Raw genomic sequence first — 20,340 nt, 5'->3', positions numbered from 1 at the left:
CTTTTCCCTCCTGTGGACCTCTCTTGTTCCTTTATTTCATTAAGGGTTCCGCTCAGGTGTCATCCTCATCAGGGAGGACTTCCCCAACCACCCTATCTACATAGCACCCACTTTTAAGGCCCCTCGTCACATAAGTTTGGGTATTTTCTACCCCTCCCCCCACCAGAATAGAAGCTTGGCGAAAGCCGCCTTTGTTTTGTTCGTTGTTGTGCCCCTAGCAACTTGGACGATGCCCAGCGTTAGAAAGAGTAAAAAAGGGAATAACATTGTGTAGAAGCAAAACTGTTTGCATATACACAACATATGGTTTACTTATGTAGAAAGCCCAAAAGAATATACACACATATTACACGAATGAGAGTTCAGCAAAGATGCTGGATATGAAAATCAACTAGCTAGAAAATGCATACCACAAAATAGCATCAAAAAGTATAAAGTTCCTAGGAAATATTAACAATAGACATTTATGGAGAAAATTATAAAACTTTATTGAAAGACACTTAAAAAGGTTAAATAAATGAAGAGCTACATCATGTTCAAGGGAAGACTCAACATTGTAATTAGTCTATGAATTCAATATAAGTCCAATAAAAATTCCAGCATTTTTGTTTTGTTTTAGAACTGGTCAATCTAGGGGCGCCTGGGTGGCTCAGTCGGCTAAGCGTCCGACGTCGGCTCAGGTCATGATCTCGCGATTCGTGAGTTCGAGCCACACATCAGGCTCCGTGCTGACGGCTCAGAGCCTGGAGCCTGCTTGGGATTCTGTGTCTCCCTCTCTCTCTGCTCCTCCCCTATGCACACTCTGTCTCTCTCTGTCTCTCAAAAATGAATAGACATTAAAAAAAATTTTTAAATAAAAGGACTGATCAATCTAATTCTAAAAGTTGTAGCAAATCTAATTCTAAAAGCCGTTAGCAAACAGCTGAGGATGGCCACGATGTTCCCGAAGAAGACAAGTTTGGTGGAGACTTTATTTTGGAGGTGGAGGTGAGATTTGTCCTGAGATACCAAGACCTCTTTCTAAAAGCTGTAGTGCTCAGGACTATATTGCACTGCCGTGGGGTTGGGCAAACTGACCAGTGAGTCAGAAGAGAATCCACACCCGCCCTGCCCCGCACCCACCCACCCCCAAGAGACTCCATTTTCGAAAGAGCTGGTGTTCCGGATCCATGGGAAGGAATGAACTCTTCAGAAAATGGTGCAGCGACGACCACAGCTTATCCACCTGGACAAAATATTATATTGAACTTCTATCTCGTACTTTGCACGCCGATCAGTGCAGAGAAGACTGCGGACAAGTGTGAAACGTAAAACCATGTTTAAGGTGCAGTAAAGAAGATCTCTAGGGCTGTGGGTAGGAAAGGATCCCCCTCCCACCAGGCTAATATGTATTCAGCTTTTATAAGGTACTTTTCAGGACCAGCCACTTCCAGGAGGACACGGGTGACAATCAATCCACACAACACCCGACAACATTCAAACTCCCCCCCCCCGCCCCCCCCCAAGTCAACAGTCTTCTGTTGCTCTTCTGAAAAGGTGACGTTCTCGGGAGGCGTGGATATTTCGCATGAGGTACGTGAGATCTTTTCACGGGTCAACTCTGACGTGGGGGAGAGGAGCTAAAAAGTCCAGGATGGCCACTGGGATCGCCTGCCAACTACACACAGGGATCCTGGCTCTTTGGGGCAACGCCATCTTGCTGTTACGGCCAGAAGGCCTGAGTGCGATCACCCGACAGGAGGCTGGGGGTGCCAAGGCCGCGTCATGACTATTCCACGAAGGCCAGTGTATGCTGCTCGCCTCAGGAGAGAAGCCATGAGGTTTTGCTTCTCCATGCCGGAAGGCTTCTGAGCCCGGGGGGGCTGACAGGAGACCCCTCCCGGGAACCGAGAATAATCTTCAACAGTGAGGACACGAGGCGCCATCTCCCCCCATTTCAATCGGGCCCCGGAGACATTCTGTCAGCGGGATTTGCGCTTTCCACAGGGGACAACAACAATGCGTCTTGCATGCCAACGGCGGAAGTTGGAAATCAGAGCCCAAGTTCTACACTTTTATAAAAGTTGACTGAAGACAGACAGTATCTCGAACAGCAGAGTCACTAGAAGTTGAGTTATGAAAAAAGTACATTTCATTTGGCGTCCCCGCTGCCTTCTGCTTTCTGTGACGGGGCCGTGGAAGTGTCCGGGTTCTTCCCGGCCTTGTCCCCGGCCTTGTCCCCAACCCTGTCGCCCTCTGCTTTCCCCTTTCTCCCCTTGGGCCGCTTCTCGGCCTTCCTGGCAGCGGCCTTTGGAGGCCTGGCTTCCGGTTTTGGGGGAGCGGGTTTGGCAGACAGCCGCGCAGATCTCCTCTGCGGCTCACCCTTCACCTTGGCTTTGTCACCTTTAGCGTCGCCTTTTGCCTTTCTCTTGGGCATGGTGGCGGGTGGCTTCGCCAGGCCAGGGAGGGCGGCGGCTTCTGCCTTCCTCACACTGCTTCCGGGAAGATTTCTGTAACAAACACAAAGCGTGTAAGCCATTACGGGATGGACGGACAGATGGAACTACATTAACGTTCAAGGTTGACTGTATTAGAATGAAGAACTTGTACAAATCGAAGACAGTATAAAAAAGTAAAAGGATAGGTTCCAAGCTGGGCAAAGATATTCCTAACACACAGAACTGACAAGGGATCCGAATCCAGAATATACAAAGAATTCCTGGGGCGCCTGGGTTCAGTCAGTTGAACCTCCAACTTGGGCTCAGGTCATGATCTTAGAGTTCACGAGTTCGAGCCCCGTGTGGGTCTCTGTGCCGACAGCTCGGAGCCTGGAGCCTGCTTGGGATTCTGTGTCCCCCCCTCTCTCTGCCCCTCCCCAAGTTGTGCTCTGTCTCTCAAAAATAAACATTAAGAAATTAAAAAAAAAAAAAAAGAATGGCTACAGATCCACGAGAGAAGGGCAAAATGAAAATTTTAAAACAATGAGCAAAAGTGTTAGCAAGAACTTCTTAGAAGCAGCACGAATGGTGAATAAGCACGTACGAGTATGCCCAACCTCACTAGTAACACAGAGAAAGACACACTGACATTTCACGGCCATCAAATTGGTGGAAACTAAATGGCCTGACAAAATCAAGCGCCCAGCAGATGTGGAACAATTAAAGCATCATGCACTGCTGGGCTGTGCTGTTTATTTGTGTGTAAATTAGTGTATTAAATTTGAAAATATCCTGAAAAGCAATTTCACTTCTGGGTGTTTACCTAGAGGAATTCTTGGAGATGAACACAGGAAATCCCTATGAGAATGTTTACGAACCTCTACACCACCCACTGGCCTTTCGGTAGCAGAAGAGATCAATCCATTATTAGCATCGTTGCAAAGGAACGCAAGTCAGCAGCAGAAACGAAGAGATTAAGATGAATCTCAAGCACGTAATGTTGAGCAAAAACAACGGATTGCCAAATATGTACAGTATAGATCCACTGACAAGCATACAGCCAAATGGCATGTCTACACCGCAAGCATGTAGTAAAACCAAAACAGAAAACAACAACAACAACAACAAAATAAGGGATAAAGGTAAAAATCGGGACAAGAGCCACATCGAAGGGAGTCGAGAAGGAGCCGGTGGCTGGAGACGGGGTGGGGGTCCAGAGGAAGGGGTGAGGTAGCACTCTCTTCCTTGGACTGGGGGTGGGACAGGAGCACACAGAACAGAAGGTGATTTATTTGGGGTCGGGTAATTAGGACCCGGGGCTGTGGCTGCCATTCCCAAGTGGCATGGGAACTCTTTTAAAGCTTTAGGCCAAGTCCAGCGGCTCAGACCTCTGCCCACCCCCCACCCTTGAACCATTTCCTGGGGAATTCTGTAACCTCTGCCCTGCCCCACTCCACAACGTTTTGAGGAAAAAAAAAAAAATTACCTTGTCCCTAAACTGCTCCAAAGTTCTGTTGTGTTGTTTTTGCTGGACCTCACTATCTAGATACTTCGTGGGCAAACCTGATCCTTGAGCAAACCTGGTTTTGATTTTATGTTCCTTGGCTAACAAAAGGACCCACCTGTAAATCGTGCTAAAGTATCAAATTAGCCATTTTTCTCCCCATTTTTTCACCATGACTAGAGCCGCTGAAAATTTTGTTTCTCCCTTCCTCCTTGTGCAATAGAGGGAGAAATATATTAGCATGAAGAAGAAAGAGCCAAAGTGCCTGAATCAGTCAGTACTGCCCTTGGGACCTGGTAAGGGACTTTGGGAACAGGGAAGGATATGAACAGGAGGGACAGTTGTATTCTCATGCTGAACAGCAATGCAGTGAAAAGCTAGTGTGAAATTAGCAGGACCCTTCTCTCCCCTTGCAGCGCCCTTCGCCCGCCTCTAAATTCCTGAGGGTCACGAAGCCCCTGCTGCCACAGAAGCGCAGCATGGGTCTGCTGGTCCAGGGGACTCGCCCGCCCTCACCCGAGGACACGCGTCCCCCCAGACATTCCGGGAACTTAGGCCTAATTTATCCTCTTTTTATTTCCTCTCCCAAACGCACCGCTAAAGACATGCTTGAACAATTCTTAGAGAACAAAAGGGGTGTGTGTGTGTGTGTGTTAACCCAAATTCTGGCGCAATACAGAAAATGATTTTTAAAGAAAATAATTGAGGAGGCTAGAGATCCCACAGGCTAACGCTGCGTGTGGTGACGGTGTGCGTGGAGAGGGACAGGCAGGGAGACAGCTGCTCTTAAGATGAAGGGACCAACGTTGAGAGATCTTTTACGGCATGACAATCATTTGGTCTGGTGCTAGGGTGGCTGGGTTTATCCCTGTTGTCCTGGCATAATTATTTAAAAAATTTTTTTTTCTTAATGTTTATTCATCTCTGAGACAGAGAGAGACAGAGCATGAACAGGGGAGGCGCAGAGAGAGGGAGACAGAATCCGAAGCAGGCTCCAGGCTCTGAGCTGTCAGCGCAGAGCCCAATGCCGGGCTCGAACTCATGACCTGAGCCGAAGCCGGACGCTTAACCGACCGAGCCACCCAGGCGCCCCGTGTACAGGGGGCTTTTGAGGGCAGTGAAACCATTCTGTATGTTACCGTAGTGGTGGGTACGCGACATTAGGCATTTAGCAAAACTCCACTGTATACAAAGAGGGAGGCCGAATGTAGACTGTGGACTTTAGGTAATTATGTGGAAATCCTGGCTCATCGATTGTAACACATGTACCACGCCAGTGCAAGTTGTTAATAAGAAGAGAAACTTTAATAATAGGAGAAACTGTACTTTGTGCTCAATTTGTCTTAAAGACTAAAACTGTTCTTAAAAAAAAAATGAAGTCTACTGATTCAAAAAAACAAAACAACCCCCCCCCATATTCTAAGAATTAAAACAAGAAGAAATAATTTGTCAGACAATAAAATATAGAATTCACAGGCGACAAACATTCCATCGTGTATGTCAGAGGGAAGAACTATTACGGGCTGGCAGATAAATCTACCAAATGTTGTAACTGCGGGAATCCAGAAATAGGACTTTCCATGGCTATTTCCAGGGCAAGAAATGATCAAGACAGGGCAACAATGTTTCAAGCTTTAGGAATTTAACAGTCCCCCTTTGTGAACACAGCTTGGTCCTTGGAAGTGCTATTGTAACAGAGAACAGAACAGGAACACAGTGAGACTCTGAATCACTCTCTCCCAGGTTGCACACCTCACGGGAGAACTCTTCATTTAACCAGACTGCTTGTTCTGTAACGGGGAGGCTCTCTCTGCCTCAGCAGCCCCCCGGGGGAGAGGCAACATCTTTTCCTTAAAATGCTTCTGTTAGCTACGAAGATGTGCATTCTTCCATTAGCAAGAGACCTAGGAAGTTTAAATTAACTGGCAGAAATAGCTTAAAACACCTAACGGTCAAATGAAGAGTAAATCCTAGCTTTCATGGGCAGGAGAAACCTAACGCCAACTTCGAAGCAGCTGTGCTATAATCCTCTGGGAGACGCACTGCTGGGGCTTCTCCAAACTGTGTCAACAGGATATGTGATACATCCATCTCAGTCTCCAGAAGTGAGCTGAATTTGCACCCCCCCTCCCCCAAATTCATAGGTAGAAGTCCTGACCCCCAGGACCTCACACTGTGACTGCAGTTGGAGGCAGGGCCTTTAAAAAGGCAGTTAAGGTGAAATCAGGACGTATGGGTGGGCCCCGACCCGACAGCATTCCTATCCTTATAAGAGGGGATCGGGACACAGACAACACAGAGGGGTGACCATCCAAGCTAAGGAGAGAGGATTGGGAAGAAACCAAAGCTGTTAACATCCTGATGCCGGACTTCCAGCCTTTAGAACTGGGAGAAAACACATTTCTGTGGTTTCCGACACGCGGCCTGTGGCATTTTGTCACAAAGCTCCGGCACATTAACGCAGGAGGGGCGAGTGCAAAGACCCTACTGACCTAGAGCACATCCCGGGTGAGATTCCCTGTGAGGTTTGGCACAGCTCTCAAAATCCTTCCCCCATATGGTTTTTTCTCTTTCCTCGCAAGCCTGTCGCCAGTATCCACGGAGCAAATCCCGCCCCATCCAATACATGCCCCACCCCATTCCCAGCAGACTCGCACAGGGCGCATTTTAGCAGCATTTACTGATCTGGATTTCTGGGAGCCAGTTCTAACGTGGGTTGTGGTCTCAATCCCACCCCCCAAGTCACAAGGCCACCTTCTCTCTGCCTCTTACTCAGGCCAAGATAGTGCTTTGGGGTTGGACGGGAGACCTGGAAGAAGGCTGCTAACGCCAAGTTTGGGGAAGGGAGAATAAAGGACATGACCGAAGAAAAGCTGGTGTGCAAGGCGAGACGCGGGACGAGAGCCCACCTGGCGCCAGCCGCCATCTAGGGCCTATCTGTCCTCTACCTGCCAGACGACGTGATCAGTCAGGGCTGCAGCCCGCGCTTCCATCTGGGGTTAAGTGAGGGGCACTGGGGGAGGGAAAGGTGAGAAAGGGCAGAGTGTCTAAAAGGGTAGGGCAGCCGCATCTTGCCCGGGTTCTCCTGGTCTGAAGAGAAGCAGAGAGCCACGGGTTTCTAAACGAAACTGCCACCCATTTGCAACTGGGTGGCTTGGGGCACACTCGCTTTGGTGTCCCGCCCACTGGCATCCGAGGACAAATCTCCGACATCTCCCAGGCCCCTGAGACCCCGGCCTGCTTTCTGGGCACATTAACTCCCTCCTATTTCTGAGTGGCAGGGAAGAGGCTGTAAATGAAAATGTCTTAGATAAATTTCTATCGGCCACCTGCCAAACCTTATTATCTTGCTAACAAGGGAATTAACAAGATGATGAAATCATGTCCTTTTTTTGGCAGAGACAGGATGAAAATGGAGGAGGGAGAGAGAGAGGGAAAGCTCCTTAGGTAAAGGCTGCCCTTTCTTATGCCCATAAACACATCACGTTGGCATCAGTCATTTCAGGGAACCCAGAGCCCCGCGGACTGGGAGACTAGGCTTGGCCGACCCTTAAAAGCAAAAAGCAGTGGTGGTCGTGGTAGTAATAATCATCTACGAAGGAAATCCTGAGGCTGTCGGGTGGGATACCAAGCCTTCTGTGCCAGAAAAGCCTTTGATGGATCCAATTAACACGCAAGCAGACCAGGGGTCCGAGGTCAGAGGCCAAACACCGGGGCTCAAGACCCGATTCCCAGCAGGTGCGGCCCGTGACCCCAAGCTTCGAGGCGACGCGCAGAACCCACCGCGGGTCCGTTTCTTAACTTTCTTCGGGCGGGGAGGGCAGAAGGCCAAAGCGCAGGCAGACCCGGGCCTCCGGGGTCCCCGGGGCGGCGGGGAGGGGGGCTTCCCGCAGGTGAGGCCCCCGGGAGTGGGGGAGACGGACGCCGAGGGGGGTGGGCCAGGCCAACCCACCCGCCACGGCCCGGCCGGCGCAGTCCCTTCGGCCCCCCCGGCCGCCCCCCCCCCCAGGTGTCCGCCCCAGCGTCCGGGCGACGCGCCGCCGGAATTCCGCCCCTTCCCAGAGACTCACGCCCGGGCCGGCGGACACACCGTGATTCCGGAGGCGCGGCGGCCGGAGGGTCCCCGGTACACGACCGCCTCGGCGGCGCACCCGAGTCCCGCGGCCGTCCGACAGGCGCGGGGCTCCCAGCCGCGGCCCGGGCGCCGGTGCCCTCGGCTGGGGCGGGGCCGGCGCGGGCCGCGGGGCCGGGGGCGGACGCGCCGAGCGGGCCCCGCCGGGAACAGGAAGGCGGCGGGCGGCGAGGAACCGCTTCCGGGGCTGCGGGCGGCCGCGCGGCCGCGTGCGAGCGGGGGAGAGCCGCGTCTCCGCTCGCGAGACGTCAGGCCGCCGCCCGGGTCCGCGGGACCCCGGCCCAGCTCGGGGGGGGGGCCGCCTCCGCACCACCGCCCGGCGACAAGACGACAGAAGGCGGGAACGTATGAAAGAAGACCTGCGAGTTTTAGGAAATAAAGGAAACACAATTTTAAGGAATTAGCTACAAAACGGAGAGAAGAAAAGGAAGCCTTGTTTCCGCCCGGTTTCGAACCGGGGACCTTTCGCGTGTGAGGCGAACGTGATAACCACTACACTACGGAAACACGACGGCGGCAAGCTCCCTGCGAGAGCAGTTCTGCCTGCAGAACACGCCGCCCGGCCTGCCCGATTCCTGCAGACGAGCGTCGTTTGTGTGCGCATGCGTCCGTGCACCCGTCTTGTTCGCACCACACGAGCCCGTGAAGAGCGCGGGCCAAACCCTCGCAGTGTACAGACTTGAAACCAAATCCATAACAGTTTATTCTGGAAATGCCCAGATTGGGAGAAAACAGGAGAGAGGCTTCAGTGCTCACGAGTGACCCTTCTCGGTTACTTCTCAATCGGAATAGGCACGCCCCGGGACCGTGCACAGGCCTCGGGCTGCTCCGCGCCACCGCGTGGCCGAGACGCGGAACTTGCTGTGCAGGGGCGTGAGGACCCCCCAGCTGCGGTAAATGCGGCGCTCTTTGGCCCCGGAGAACCTGCAAGGCAGATGTCGCCGTGCCCGAGTTTTCGGGCTCCACGGCGTGCCGCGGTGCTCTGCCAGGGAGAGGCAAAATAGCACGACCCGCCTCGAGCCAGCCAGGAGTCGAACCTGGAATCTTCTGATCCGTAGTCAGACGCGTTATCCATTGCGCCACTGGCCCGCACGGAGGCGTTTGCCGCCGCGGATACTTTCGTGAGGACGCAGGCGCCGGCGGGTCCAGGCGAGGCGCGCTCGCGCCCGGGCCGCGCTCCCCGCTGCCCCGCTGGGCTCCCGGCCGGTCACCTGCAGCCGGCTGCTCGCTCCGTGGCGTCCGTGCTCCCCTCCGCGGCGTCTTCTCCGCCCGCGACACCTCGCCATCCACGCGTTCGCCCCGCAACCAGTGTTACCGTCGGAGGCGCTGGAAGTGGAGCCCTGAAGAAAAGCGATGTGGTCCCTTGTCCGTCGACAAGATGACAGGGAAGCACTACGTAAGGAGAATAATCATGATGAGCATTTGGAGGAAAACAAAAAGACCGGGAAGACCAGGAAGGCCCGGCGGAGACGGTGATTAACGAGACAGAAACGCGGGTATCAGGGAAAAGAGCCTGGAGGGGCGAGAGCGCGCACAGACCCCCCGCTTGCGAGGACCGTGGATGTGATCTGTTGGGACTTGGAGGTCGTGGTGGGGCGGCGTGATCTGGCGTGCTCTCTTGTCTCTCCTTCGGTCGTTAAAAAATGTGTTTCAGTACTTACCAAGCAAGGCTCTGCGCTAAGCACCTGCTTGCCTGCGCGCCTACCGCTGGGCCTGCGACTCCCAATCTGACACCTTTGAAAGGGGCATCGTCAGCTCGCACGCGTGACTGCGCGTGTTCGCTTTCTCAGGAAGCGAGTAAGCATCTCCCAGGTGTGCGTTTCAGTCTCCAGAATTCTTGAGAAGTAATCGTCGTCTCCATGCCTGGGTGAGCATCGCGGATAAGTTGACGGCTGTTAACCGAGTGAAACTGCCTGACATTGAGAACATATCCATCCACTGAGTGTAGAAAATAGTCGTTTTCAGTTCATAAGGTTGCAACGGCCCTTAAGAATAATACAGGTGTTCCTGCTCTTTCTGCATAACCTTATAGTAGACCTAGTTAGGAATCTCCCCCTGGACGATGGAACAGGAGACCTCTGGCCAGGTTTTCTACTTGTATGCCTAGGGCACTTTGGTGGTTATGGACTGCCTCACAGAATAATCGTTTCGGCTAGAAAAAAAGATAAATACGTACGATTTCAAAGGGAAATCAATTACACTGAAATATGTTACCAAAATATTAAAAACGTATGCTGTGTCAATATTTTTCCTCCTCTATTAATGCACTGACAATGTACAGCAGGTCTAATCAATACCGTAATTTCAAAGCACTAATGAGCATCCATGATATTTAAAGAAATTTGTAGCAACTGTAGTTTGATGTGAAATACTTGTGATCTCCAAAAATGACAAAATAAAAAGGGCTGAGATACAACAGTAATTTGTTGCCAACACTCAAGATGGAATAAAACACAAAGTTTCAGTATCAAGTTCGTCAAGATAAATATTTATTTTCCCATCCGAGTTCACAGACTGTCGCCTCCCTATAAGAAGCAAAAGGAGATTTCTGTTCTCAAGAGCAGTTTGGAAACACGAACACTCATGCTTGAATGTTGAGAAATGAAGCAAACTGGGGTACTTCTCGGTTCTATTCTACCCTCATCACATACCCAGGATGGGCAGGCAGGCCAGACCCCAAGGCGTCCCTGGAGCCACGGGTCGCGTCTTGCACCTCTAAAATGGGCTTCAACTCAGCTAGCTGGAGGCCCCGTCCACATGTTCTCTCCTCGGTGTCTGCAGAGACCTCCCTTCGTTGGGCAGGTTTTGAAAGCTTCAGCGGCCTCCAAGTTCTCTGCGATGCTCACAACCTGACATGAGCCAAGGCATGCTTTCACTTTGTTTTTGGAGAGCTTTCTAGGGGTCACCTTTTCTGAGAGTTCCAGTTTCTAGCGTTCAGTCTTTTCTTCAGTGGTTGTATCAGTCAGAGAAACAGAGTCCAGAAAAAAAAAAACAGAACTAGTAAGAGAATATGAATGAATGAATGAATGAATGAATGAACGAATGAATGACTATTTCAAAGCCTGGCAAGTCTGAAATCTGTGGAGCAGGCCTGTAGTTTAGAAAATCTCAGGCAGGAGCTGATGCTACAGTCTTAAGACAGATTTTCTTCTTCCTCCGGGAAGCCTCCATTTTGCTTTTAAATAAAGCCTTTCACCTGGTTGGAAATAATAATTCATGGGAAATAATAATTGGTTCGGCTGGCTGGCTCACCCGTATTACTGAGGATCTTACAGTCAACTCATTGTAACCACGTCAACCCACGAAGATATTTACAACATATCTTTACAGCAACATCCAGATTAGTGTTCAGTTGAATAACTGGGTACTGTACAGCCTAGCCAAGTTCACACATCAAGATAACCATCGCAGTACACTGTTCTTCTGGTTTCTCTCTCAAGCATGTGGACAATGGCACTCTCTGCCCCTCCTGTGTTTCTTTACATTATTGTCAGCAGTCTGTGACACAGAGATCCGCACCTTCTCCAGTTTCAGATGCGAGGAACAGAGCCAAGTGTGAGAGGCCCTTCCACCGGCTTTGCCGGCCACACTGGGGATTGCGTAGAGGAGAGAATTCGCACCCAGAGTTCTGGAAGCGATTGTTCTAAGTCTCAGTTTTTCCCCCAAGATTTGTCTGCGGCTTGTTAAACAGCTGCTTTGACTTAGCGGCATTTCACTGCAGATTTTGACCGCTGGTGACCAACCAAAGGAAAACCCCGACCAAATACTCACCGCTCTGCTGTCTTTCTGATAACCTGCCACAGTTTGGTCAAACCATAGTAGGTGTGGCTGTGCTCTTTATGATTATGTTGGCTCTCAGCACACTAATAATATAATAGCTAATCTTATCATATTAAAGAAATAGGTGCTTATTTCATGGAGGCTCAAACCGATTTCATGTTTCATAGACTTTCAGGGTTTTTACTGCAGTGGAAAATCTAGCAGAGTCATGGGCTTTTATACCCCAGCCCTCAACTGTGTGGAGGTGGTGGTTAAGTGCCAAGGGCTGCCTTTTAGAGTGTGACAGCGAAATCCTTCAAATGTGGATACAATTTAGAAATACCGAAAGGCTGATTTCAGCATTATCCCCAGGAGAACAGATTTCGGGCAACACAGCCAATCGTAATTAGAGGTTTCATCTGGGAAGTTACATTCTCGGGTTATGGCAATAATTTGTAAACTCTTGCGAGTTTCACTAACGCCCTTTGTTCAAATCTTATTCCCAAGGACAGATTTATTTTACAGAGAATAGAATAAATTGGGGAAGAGTGACAAACACACAAGTCCCCATGACAATATAGAAGTTCTTGTGAATGCTCTCAATTTGACATCTTAAAACAAATCCTTTGGACCAGTTTTAGGACAAGAAAGCTTCTCTCCCTCTGTAGCTGCGGAGGAGAGGGGGCTGCTTCTCTATCTCTTGCTAAAACTAGATGTTAATTATGAAGTCTCGTATTTCTAAAGTTGCGGCTGTGGGACTCCATTAGTTAGCATTATAAGCAGGAGCAGGCAGGTGGAACCCAATTTTAGGGAAAGCCATGGGGTAAGGAATGACTGGAGTTTTCATTAAAGACCGTGACACTCAGAACACAGAGCTCGCTTCCCGAGGTGCTGGCGGAGTTGTGGTGGAAAAGCCGGGCGTCCCCTTCCTGGGGCCCCGGGTCACACTCCCCGCGGAGGCGTGAGAACCGCCCTCCCCGCAGTTTCTGGGACAAGACGCCTTCCGGCGCCTGCGGGAAGGGGCCTCAGTTTTCCTGCAGCCGCGCAGTTTCTTAGGTCTTCTGGGGGCGAAGCGGGGACTGATTCATCTTTTGGGCCTAGAGAAGCCTCTAGGCTGCTCCTGACCGTCAGTGGTGGGAAAATGCAGACATACACATAAGGAAAGCAAACATCATTCCTTTTCTATGTCGATTTGGAAGCAGGCAGGCGTGCCGGCTCCGTGGCTTAGCTGGTTAAAGCGCCTGTCTAGTAAACAGGAGATCCTGGGTTCGAATCCCAGCGGGGCCTTTTGTGGTTTTCCCGCTCCCAGCAAAGAGAATGCGCGATCAAAGTATAACATCAAGGGTAAATTCCCCTACGGAATTTCGTCGAAGTGTTTTATGTGGGTCTCAGGGTGGCCACTCTGCATAGAGAGAAAAGAGTTTGCGTTTCTTTCAGGAGAAAGAATTTCGATCTTCCTTTGTGTTAACACATTTTACACGTAATTTTTTTTTTTTTTTTTTTTGCAGCCAATACTAGAGGAAACTAAGGAAAGCAGAAGGCAAAATCACCAAGTTTAAACTACAAGCAACATCATAATCTCTGGTCACCCGATCCTCTTTCCTGGGGGAATTCCAGACCAATGCACTCTTACAATCAGCAGGCAATATTTGCAGAAAGCGCAGCCTCCGGAATGATTGCTACATGTGCAGCATCTCAATTCACAGCAGCCACTAAAATCCAACCACATCACGCAAGCCGCAAATAACTGATTTAACAGGTGGTGTTGTGCTCAGACTTTTTCGGAAAGGAGCATCAAACTCAAACTATTTGTCACCGGTGATTTCAGAAAAGAAGGCGTCAGGAAGAAGCAACTGTCTGTACGTCACAGAGCGGATGGGTAGCCCACTAGGACAGGCGGACTTGAAAATGGCAGCCCCAGGCTGACTCCAAGCCGTCCAGGAAGAGCCAAGGCGCAGACTCCCGGGCTGAGTCATGGGGTAGACGTCAGCACTAGAACACTACTTCACCCTGCTACTGAATTTCACTTGACCTTCACCCCCTGCTCCATCAGGGTCCAGGAACACCTTTACCGGGATGCTTCCAGCCCAGAGGCCCTTAACAGAGTGCATGATCTGTACCACTGAGGTAATGGTGCTGGCTCTTGGAGCTCTAGAATATTCCAGGTGAGGACTCTAACCATCTCTCCCCAAAAGCTTGAAAGCCTTTCTACCTCTCCATATATGGACCATGAAAGTGATTTACGTGTGCAAGTGGAAATGATTTACAATCCAATGTTTGTTTAGCCTCCCGGTGCCTACTTGTCCAGAGCCAGTTCTATGCAAGCGCCATGCCAGTCGCACATGGGTCATGAATGGTGCTGTAAAAAGCCTGGGGGGAGGGTGCGGCAGACAGTTCAATGGCAGTTGCAGGGTAGTGGCGGGTGATAACACTGGGGGTGGGGGCCCTGGGGGCCGCAGTTCACTATTTAGCCTGGACTGGTGGAGGAAAGAGGTGGGGGAAGACTTCACGAAGAAGTGACACCCATACTGAGCATGGAGGAGATGTAGAGAGGGGGCTGGAGAGAAGGCGTGGAAAAGATGCTCCTGGCAAAGGGGACCGTGGGTGGCTACAGGTGAAGATCCGAGGAAGCAATGGCGGGTGGGAGGAGAGGGGTGGACTGCGTGGCTGTGTGTGCAGATCCTGAAACTCTCATAAAGACCACAGACGGACTTGACCTGACCATAAGTCATCAAATGCTTCATGGGATAAATTTGTTTGTTTGCTTGCTTGCTTCATGTTTTGTTTTGTTTTTAAAGACCACGTGCTACTGGGGCACCTTGGTGGCTCAGCCGGTTAAGAATCTGCCTCTTGGTTTCTGCTCAGGTCATGATCTCATGGTCATGGGTTCAGGCCCCCGGCGGGCTCTGCTCCGACAGTGCGGACCCTGCTTGTGCTTCTCTCTCCCTCTCTCTCTGCCAGTCCCCTGCTCAAGCCCTCTCTCTCTCTCAAATAAGGGCGATCTCCGATCTCCAGAGTTCAGCACAGGCCCCAGCAGAGAGCGGGTGCTCTATTGTAACAAAAAATGTCATGTATCAGGTGTTTCTGATTTTCCAGGCAAATAAAGTGTTCTTTGCCAAGCACTTTATATCTACTAAGTCATGCAATCCTCACAGCCTACTTATGAAGTAATGTTCAGTTATTTCCTTCCCTTTAGAGAGGAGGGCACCAAGGCACGGGCTTACAAAGTCACTTGCCTGGAAGGTCACATAGCTCATCAGTGGCAGAGTCAGGGGCCCCTGTAGCCTGAAGACCATTGAACCCGTTCGCCCTCCAAGTGTCTCTAAATGCTTCTCTTGGCACCTGTTTGCCATTTCCTCTTTTCTCATATGTTGCCAGGGCCCAAGGGAGGACACTAAATGGGCAGCAATGGACTGGGTGTGTGGCCACCTGGGCGATAAGGAGAACCCTCGTTTGCTTGTTCTTTTCTAACCTCACTGAGGACAGTCTTTCTAAGCAATACCAACTCGCTTTTCTTTCAGTGTGTGTATGAAGGTTTCTGTGAATTTTGAGGACTTTGGGAGAGGGCAGAATGATTATCAATGATCATAAAACAGATTCCCTCTGTTTTCGGTCCTTGTAACCTGGGATTGGATCGGATTTCTTTTAAAAATGGAATGGTGAGGAGAAAATTCCAGTCGCCCGTGCTTTTTGATTACTTGGGGCTTTGCAAGAAATTATGTTAGAATAATATTCACTATCTAAGTTTTGAGTTCAAAATAGAAGCACTGTTAATATTTGTAGCTGTAACTATTGATGCTTAAGATAAGCAGTCTGAACATCAGGAAACTTGAATTTGAGGGATATTTCTGAAGATGTCACTAAACATGAATTTCTATGTGTCTAAATCACATTCCTTGGGTCCTAGATCCAGTTTTGAAGTCTAAGCTTTTTAACTGTCAGACCCTCATCACCTGTCATTTGCTCCTGCTCTATGTAAAGGAAAGATTCATAATGGAAAACATAGGAAGATGTTCATTGATGGCATCTTTTTTTTTTTTTTTTTTTTTTTGTGGTGGCCAGGCGTTGAACCCAGTCTGGGAGTCATCCCTGGGTGAGTAGGCAAACCCACGCTTGCAGATCTCTGTGCAGCGATTAAAAGCAATGGTCTAGATGTGCATACGGCAACATAGGTAAACCTCAAAACCGTGGTAGGATGGAAATGAGGTAAAAATTGAATGGAATACGATGGATGAATGGATAAAGAAGATGTGGTATATATACACAATGGAGTGTTACTCGGCAATCAAAAAGAATGAAATCTTGATATTTGCAACTACGTGGATGGAACTGGAGGGTATGATGCTAAGTGAAATTAGTCAGAGAAAGACAAATATCACATGACTTCACTCATATGAGGACTTTAAGATACAAAACAGATGAACATAAGAGAAGGGAAGCAAAAATAATATAAAAACTGGGAGGGGAGGCACCCGGGTGGCTCAGTTGGTTGAGCTTCCTACTTTGGCTCAGGTCATGATCTCACAGTTCGTGAGTTGGAGCCCGGGGTCTGGGCCTATGCTGACAGCTCAGAGCCTTGAGCCTGCTTCGGATTCTGTGCCTCCCTCTCTCTCTCTGCCCCTTCTCCACTCATGCTCTGTCTCTTTCTCTCTTAAAAATAAGTAAACATTAAATTAAAAAAAAAAAATAGGGAGGGAGACAAAACATAAGAGACTCATATATGGGGAACAAACAGAGGGTTACTGGAGGGGTTGTGGGAGGGGGGATGGGCTAAATGGGTAAGGGGCATTAAATATACTGGTGAAATCACTGTTGCACTATATGCTAGCTAACTTGGATGTAAAATAAAATAAAACAAAATAAAATAAAATAAAATGGAATAGGATATATGAAACAGTGTCATTTATGTGGATTAAAAACGAAAGCACTGAAACCAAAAATATATGTTCCACAAAAACATTGAGAAGGAAAAAGATACCCTCTCTCCAGAAATTTCCTATGGGGGTGGAGGATGGGACATGAACTTGAGAAAAGGGTATTATTAAAAAGAAATCTATAAGCAAACAAAAGAGGGCCCTGCCGACATCGGCGCTTGTAATTTAGGGGTAGCATTCATTCAATTCTTCGAACGTGAGAGGAGAGACAGACTATTACAGACAGAGAAAGGAGATGAAAACTACCAGGCCTTACATCATCTTCCACGCACCGAGTGCTTACATTCGAGAGCATAGACAAGAATTTTTTTTTTTTTCAGTTGATCATTCCGCTGTTGGAATATTGGAAAAAAATACCGGGCCACCTTCCATAGTAAGGATTCCAAAAAAAAAAGACAGCTCTGTCAGGAGTGGGATTCGAACCCACGCCTCCAGGGGAGACTGCGACCTGAACGCAGCGCCTTAGACCGCTCGGCCATCCTGACTCGCTGGAGAATGAGCTTGCTCCGAATTTATTTGTGTCTCTACCCACACACCAAGCAGTTCCGGATGCGGAACCCCTCCGGGCAGGAGTGAAATGAGCGCTCCTTGATGAGCCGCGCGCGGGACGCCGGGGCCGGCGTCCCGCGCGCAATAAATAGCACCCGGCTCCGGGCGCGGCCGAGTGGCACCTGCCGTGCGACCGCGGATTCGATTCCAGGCCCCCGGGAGGGGCGGGGCGGGATGCCCGGGGAGAAGGGCGCCCTCCCCCCACAGGGGGCAGAACCCTGCTGAACTCGTGGCACCGTGTCGCTGGAATACGCGCTTTCTCCCGGGAGGTTTTGGGCCGCGGCAGGTGCGCGCAGGCTGCAGCCCTGCCCGCAGGCGCTCGCTAACCCTCCCCCTCCTCCCAGCGGGCGCCGCCCCGGGAAGCGGCGTTAGCGGGCGGGCGAGTGGAGCTTCTCGTTCTGAATTCGTTGAAGTCTCTACACTGAGGATTTGCCGGCTTTACTGTGTGGATGTTCTACTGCGGGGAACAGAAGTTTCTGCATCTAGTAAACCTGGCACAGGGGCCCTCGATGCCAGGCCTCTACTGCAGCAACTTCTCTAAGCACACTTCACGTCTGATGGGACCTACCTCGGGGTTTCTTGTCCAGTGTTAGCGTCGGGATGCTGTGGTCAGGACATCGCCGACGGGGAGTCGGGGAACCTGACCGTGAGTTTCAAACAAAGGACTAGTGAGTCAACTGCCTGGAGGCTTGCGGACAAGTCGTTTGGCCCGTGTTGACCTGAGAAACGGCTTTCCTAACAGTTTCATCTAAATTCATTTGAAGAAATACAAAGCTTGAGCGCTTAAATGAAGCATCAAATCCCCGTCCCCAGAGAACCAGTTAGACGCAAGTAATTCTCAGTCTCACCCAGACCTACCGAGTCAGACATTTGGGGGGTAGAGTCCAGGAATCTGTGTGTAACCAGCACTCCAGGGGATTCTGAGATGTGCCCAGGTTTGAGAGTCACTGGCTGGAGGCACAGTAACCCCGCAATTCTTACCAGAGAAACTGCTCTGGTGTGAGCAGGTGCCATGTGAAAGCGCGCGCATACTGCCAACAGCCTCCCGGCCTCAGACTCATCGAATTGGGGTGCCTGAGAGTTCCACCTGGGGACTGTATTCCTAACGGTTCCCCCTTCACCCCTCGGGTGATTCTAGTGTGCACCCAAGTTCGAGATCATTACTTTAGGATTTAGCTTCCGAAAAAGGCTGAATCCCTTAAGGGTGAGGTGGAGGGGCCGCATTCAGAAAACGTGTTCAGGCCTCCGTGGCACAGGGCTCTGGCCCCAAATATTTGTAAAACGTGGAGTGCTGCCGGCCAAAGCACGACTCACGGGGGCTGTTCATAGGCTCTGTGTGTGTGCGTGTCCACCTGCGTGGGATGTCTGAAGGTGGATCGTGGGAGATGGCCAGAGATGACCATCAGCAAAGGAGGGTTTTCCCCGGGCACCTGAAATGCCAGGGCCCAGCCTTTCCCAGAGATAAGATGGAAACGATCCAGAGAGCACATTCCAATCCAATGGTCGGCGTGGTTGCACGTGAGCATTTTGTGAAGACGAATAGATCTGTCTGGGACGCAGATCCACTTTCCGGGTTCCAGAAGCCCAGAAACACCCAGGCTCGTCTCTTTTAGGAGATTCAGGAATAAAGCCAGAACATCCGGAGACTCATCGTTTCCTCCAGGCCCCGGTAGCCGGTGCCAGCTGGTAAAAGAGCCTCAAGGCTCATCAGATAAGTTCTTCCTCGAGGGTGTGCTTCATGCAAAGAGGCTGGAGCTGGGGGTGGGGGTGGGGGGTGGGGGGGAAGGAGGAAGGACACAGACGTTTCCTAGGAATCTGCTGTCTGGTTCGCACTGTGCCTCGTGACCGTTTTCCTTCAATGGTCAAGGAAATCATGGATCGTGGGGAGGCCAAGAGTCCTGGGGGGAGGGGAGGAGAGTCAGAGAGCTGATTAAAATCTATGGCTGTCTGTCCTTCTAGTCTCAGAGACGGGTTCTTGTGGCAGCGCCGTCTGTTCTCGGTGAGGTTTCACAAATACGTCTCCGGACACACATTATACGTTACACCAGCAAAGCAACTGCCTGAGGCTCCCACGTATTTTTGAAAGACTTGAGACTTTTTCTTCCACTTTCTGAAAGTATAATTTGAACAAACATGAACACTCGAGTCGCGCTATATGATGTTTTTCTCCCAGGGGTGCCGTGTAGGGTGGCCGGCCTGGGGAGGACAGTGTGGGGTGAGAAGTGTTTGAGGAAGGGGCGTGGAAAGGAGGGCACTGGGTGTTGGGGGAATCCACGAAATGATGGAAGGGGCCCTTTCTGTCTGGTTCTCCAGGTGCCGGCCCTTGGTCCAAGTATAAGGTGGCACACTTAGTTACTCTTTTCTTCTCCTGACCCTCTTCACGCCTAAGAAGCTCCTGAGCCAACGGGTCCCACCTTGATAATATCTCGGAGTCTTTAGTCCTCCTACTCAACTATAGTTTGTTCAGTATAAGATGTCCTGGACAGATAGCAAGGACACCCGCTTTCAGGTCCTGACTTAGGCACAGACTATATGTTTTAATGAATCACGTTATGTCGGGGCGCCCGGGTGGCTCAGTCGTTGAGCTTCTGACTTTGGCTCAGGTCATGATCTCACACACTCTGTGAGTTTCGAGCCCCACGTCGGGCTCTGTGCTGACAGGTCAGAGCCTGGAGCCTGCTTCAGATTCTGTGTGTCTCTCTCGCTTTGACCCTCCCCCTTTCACGCTCGGTCTCTCTCTGTCTCATAAATAAATAAACATTAAAAAAAAAAAAAAGAAAGAAATCACTTTATGTCTCTTGGCTTCAGACTCTCATCTCTGAAAGGAGGCAGATGGAGTTAAGTGTTGACAGTCACTTCTCATGCATTCTAGTTTCTTCTTGATCCCTTTCCCAAATACCACCTGTGTGGTCGCCTGATTTACAAGCCTTTATGCGGAATGACTTTACAATAATGCATATGTGGAAATGTCATTATCTAGATATTGTTATGTAGGTCTTGAACCCCAAGTCCGTAGGAAGACACTGAAACCAAAACCATAATCAA

The 20,340-nt window shown here is 50.2% G+C and overlaps 1 protein-coding gene, 1 long non-coding RNA gene and 4 other non-coding genes across 12 annotated transcripts; 2 read left to right on the top strand and 4 right to left on the bottom strand.

The window, feature by feature from the left end:
* Positions 1 to 463: 463 nt before the first annotated feature.
* Positions 464 to 8,220, bottom strand: LOC106988071 (high mobility group nucleosome-binding domain-containing protein 4). 5 transcript variants are annotated; one of them, XM_027040148.2, is made up of 2 exons: positions 7,992 to 8,220; positions 464 to 2,489 (listed from the first exon to the last, which is right to left on the bottom strand). In XM_027040148.2, the coding sequence occupies exon 2, from the start codon at positions 2,414 to 2,416 to the stop codon at positions 2,132 to 2,134; it is 285 nt and encodes a 94-aa protein (XP_026895949.1). In that variant the 5' UTR covers positions 2,417 to 2,489; positions 7,992 to 8,220; the 3' UTR covers positions 464 to 2,131. The 5 variants fall into 5 exon arrangements, with proteins under 5 accessions (XP_026895949.1, XP_026895948.1, XP_053079232.1 ...); XM_027040147.2 differs by having other exon boundaries at positions 8,012 to 8,218; XM_053223257.1 differs by lacking the exon at positions 7,992 to 8,220 and adding an exon at positions 7,633 to 7,922.
* Positions 5,873 to 19,040, top strand: LOC113593860 (uncharacterized). 3 transcript variants are annotated; one of them, XR_008298790.1, is made up of 4 exons: positions 5,878 to 6,919; positions 7,321 to 7,368; positions 13,321 to 16,018; positions 17,067 to 19,040. It is a non-coding gene; the product is annotated as an uncharacterized LOC113593860 (long non-coding RNA). The 3 variants fall into 3 exon arrangements; XR_008298791.1 differs by lacking the exon at positions 17,067 to 19,040 and having other exon boundaries at positions 5,896 to 6,919; positions 13,321 to 13,977; positions 15,875 to 16,570; XR_008298789.1 differs by lacking the exon at positions 17,067 to 19,040 and having other exon boundaries at positions 5,873 to 6,919; positions 13,321 to 17,054.
* On the bottom strand, positions 8,488 to 8,560 carry TRNAV-CAC (transfer RNA valine (anticodon CAC)). The gene has a single exon. It is a non-coding gene; the product is annotated as a tRNA-Val (tRNA).
* Positions 9,070 to 9,142, bottom strand: TRNAR-ACG (transfer RNA arginine (anticodon ACG)). The gene has a single exon. It is a non-coding gene; the product is annotated as a tRNA-Arg (tRNA).
* Positions 13,026 to 13,099, top strand: TRNAT-AGU (transfer RNA threonine (anticodon AGU)). The gene has a single exon. It is a non-coding gene; the product is annotated as a tRNA-Thr (tRNA).
* TRNAL-CAG (transfer RNA leucine (anticodon CAG)) lies at positions 17,149 to 17,231 on the bottom strand. The gene has a single exon. It is a non-coding gene; the product is annotated as a tRNA-Leu (tRNA).
* Positions 19,041 to 20,340: the final 1,300 nt, after the last annotated feature.

The sequence above is a fragment of the Acinonyx jubatus genome, chromosome B2, assembly GCF_027475565.1.
Source record: "Acinonyx jubatus isolate Ajub_Pintada_27869175 chromosome B2, VMU_Ajub_asm_v1.0, whole genome shotgun sequence".
Lineage (NCBI taxonomy): Eukaryota > Metazoa > Chordata > Mammalia > Carnivora > Felidae > Acinonyx > Acinonyx jubatus.
Note: the sequence above shows the minus strand (reverse complement) of the source record. Positions and strands in the feature narration are given on the sequence as shown.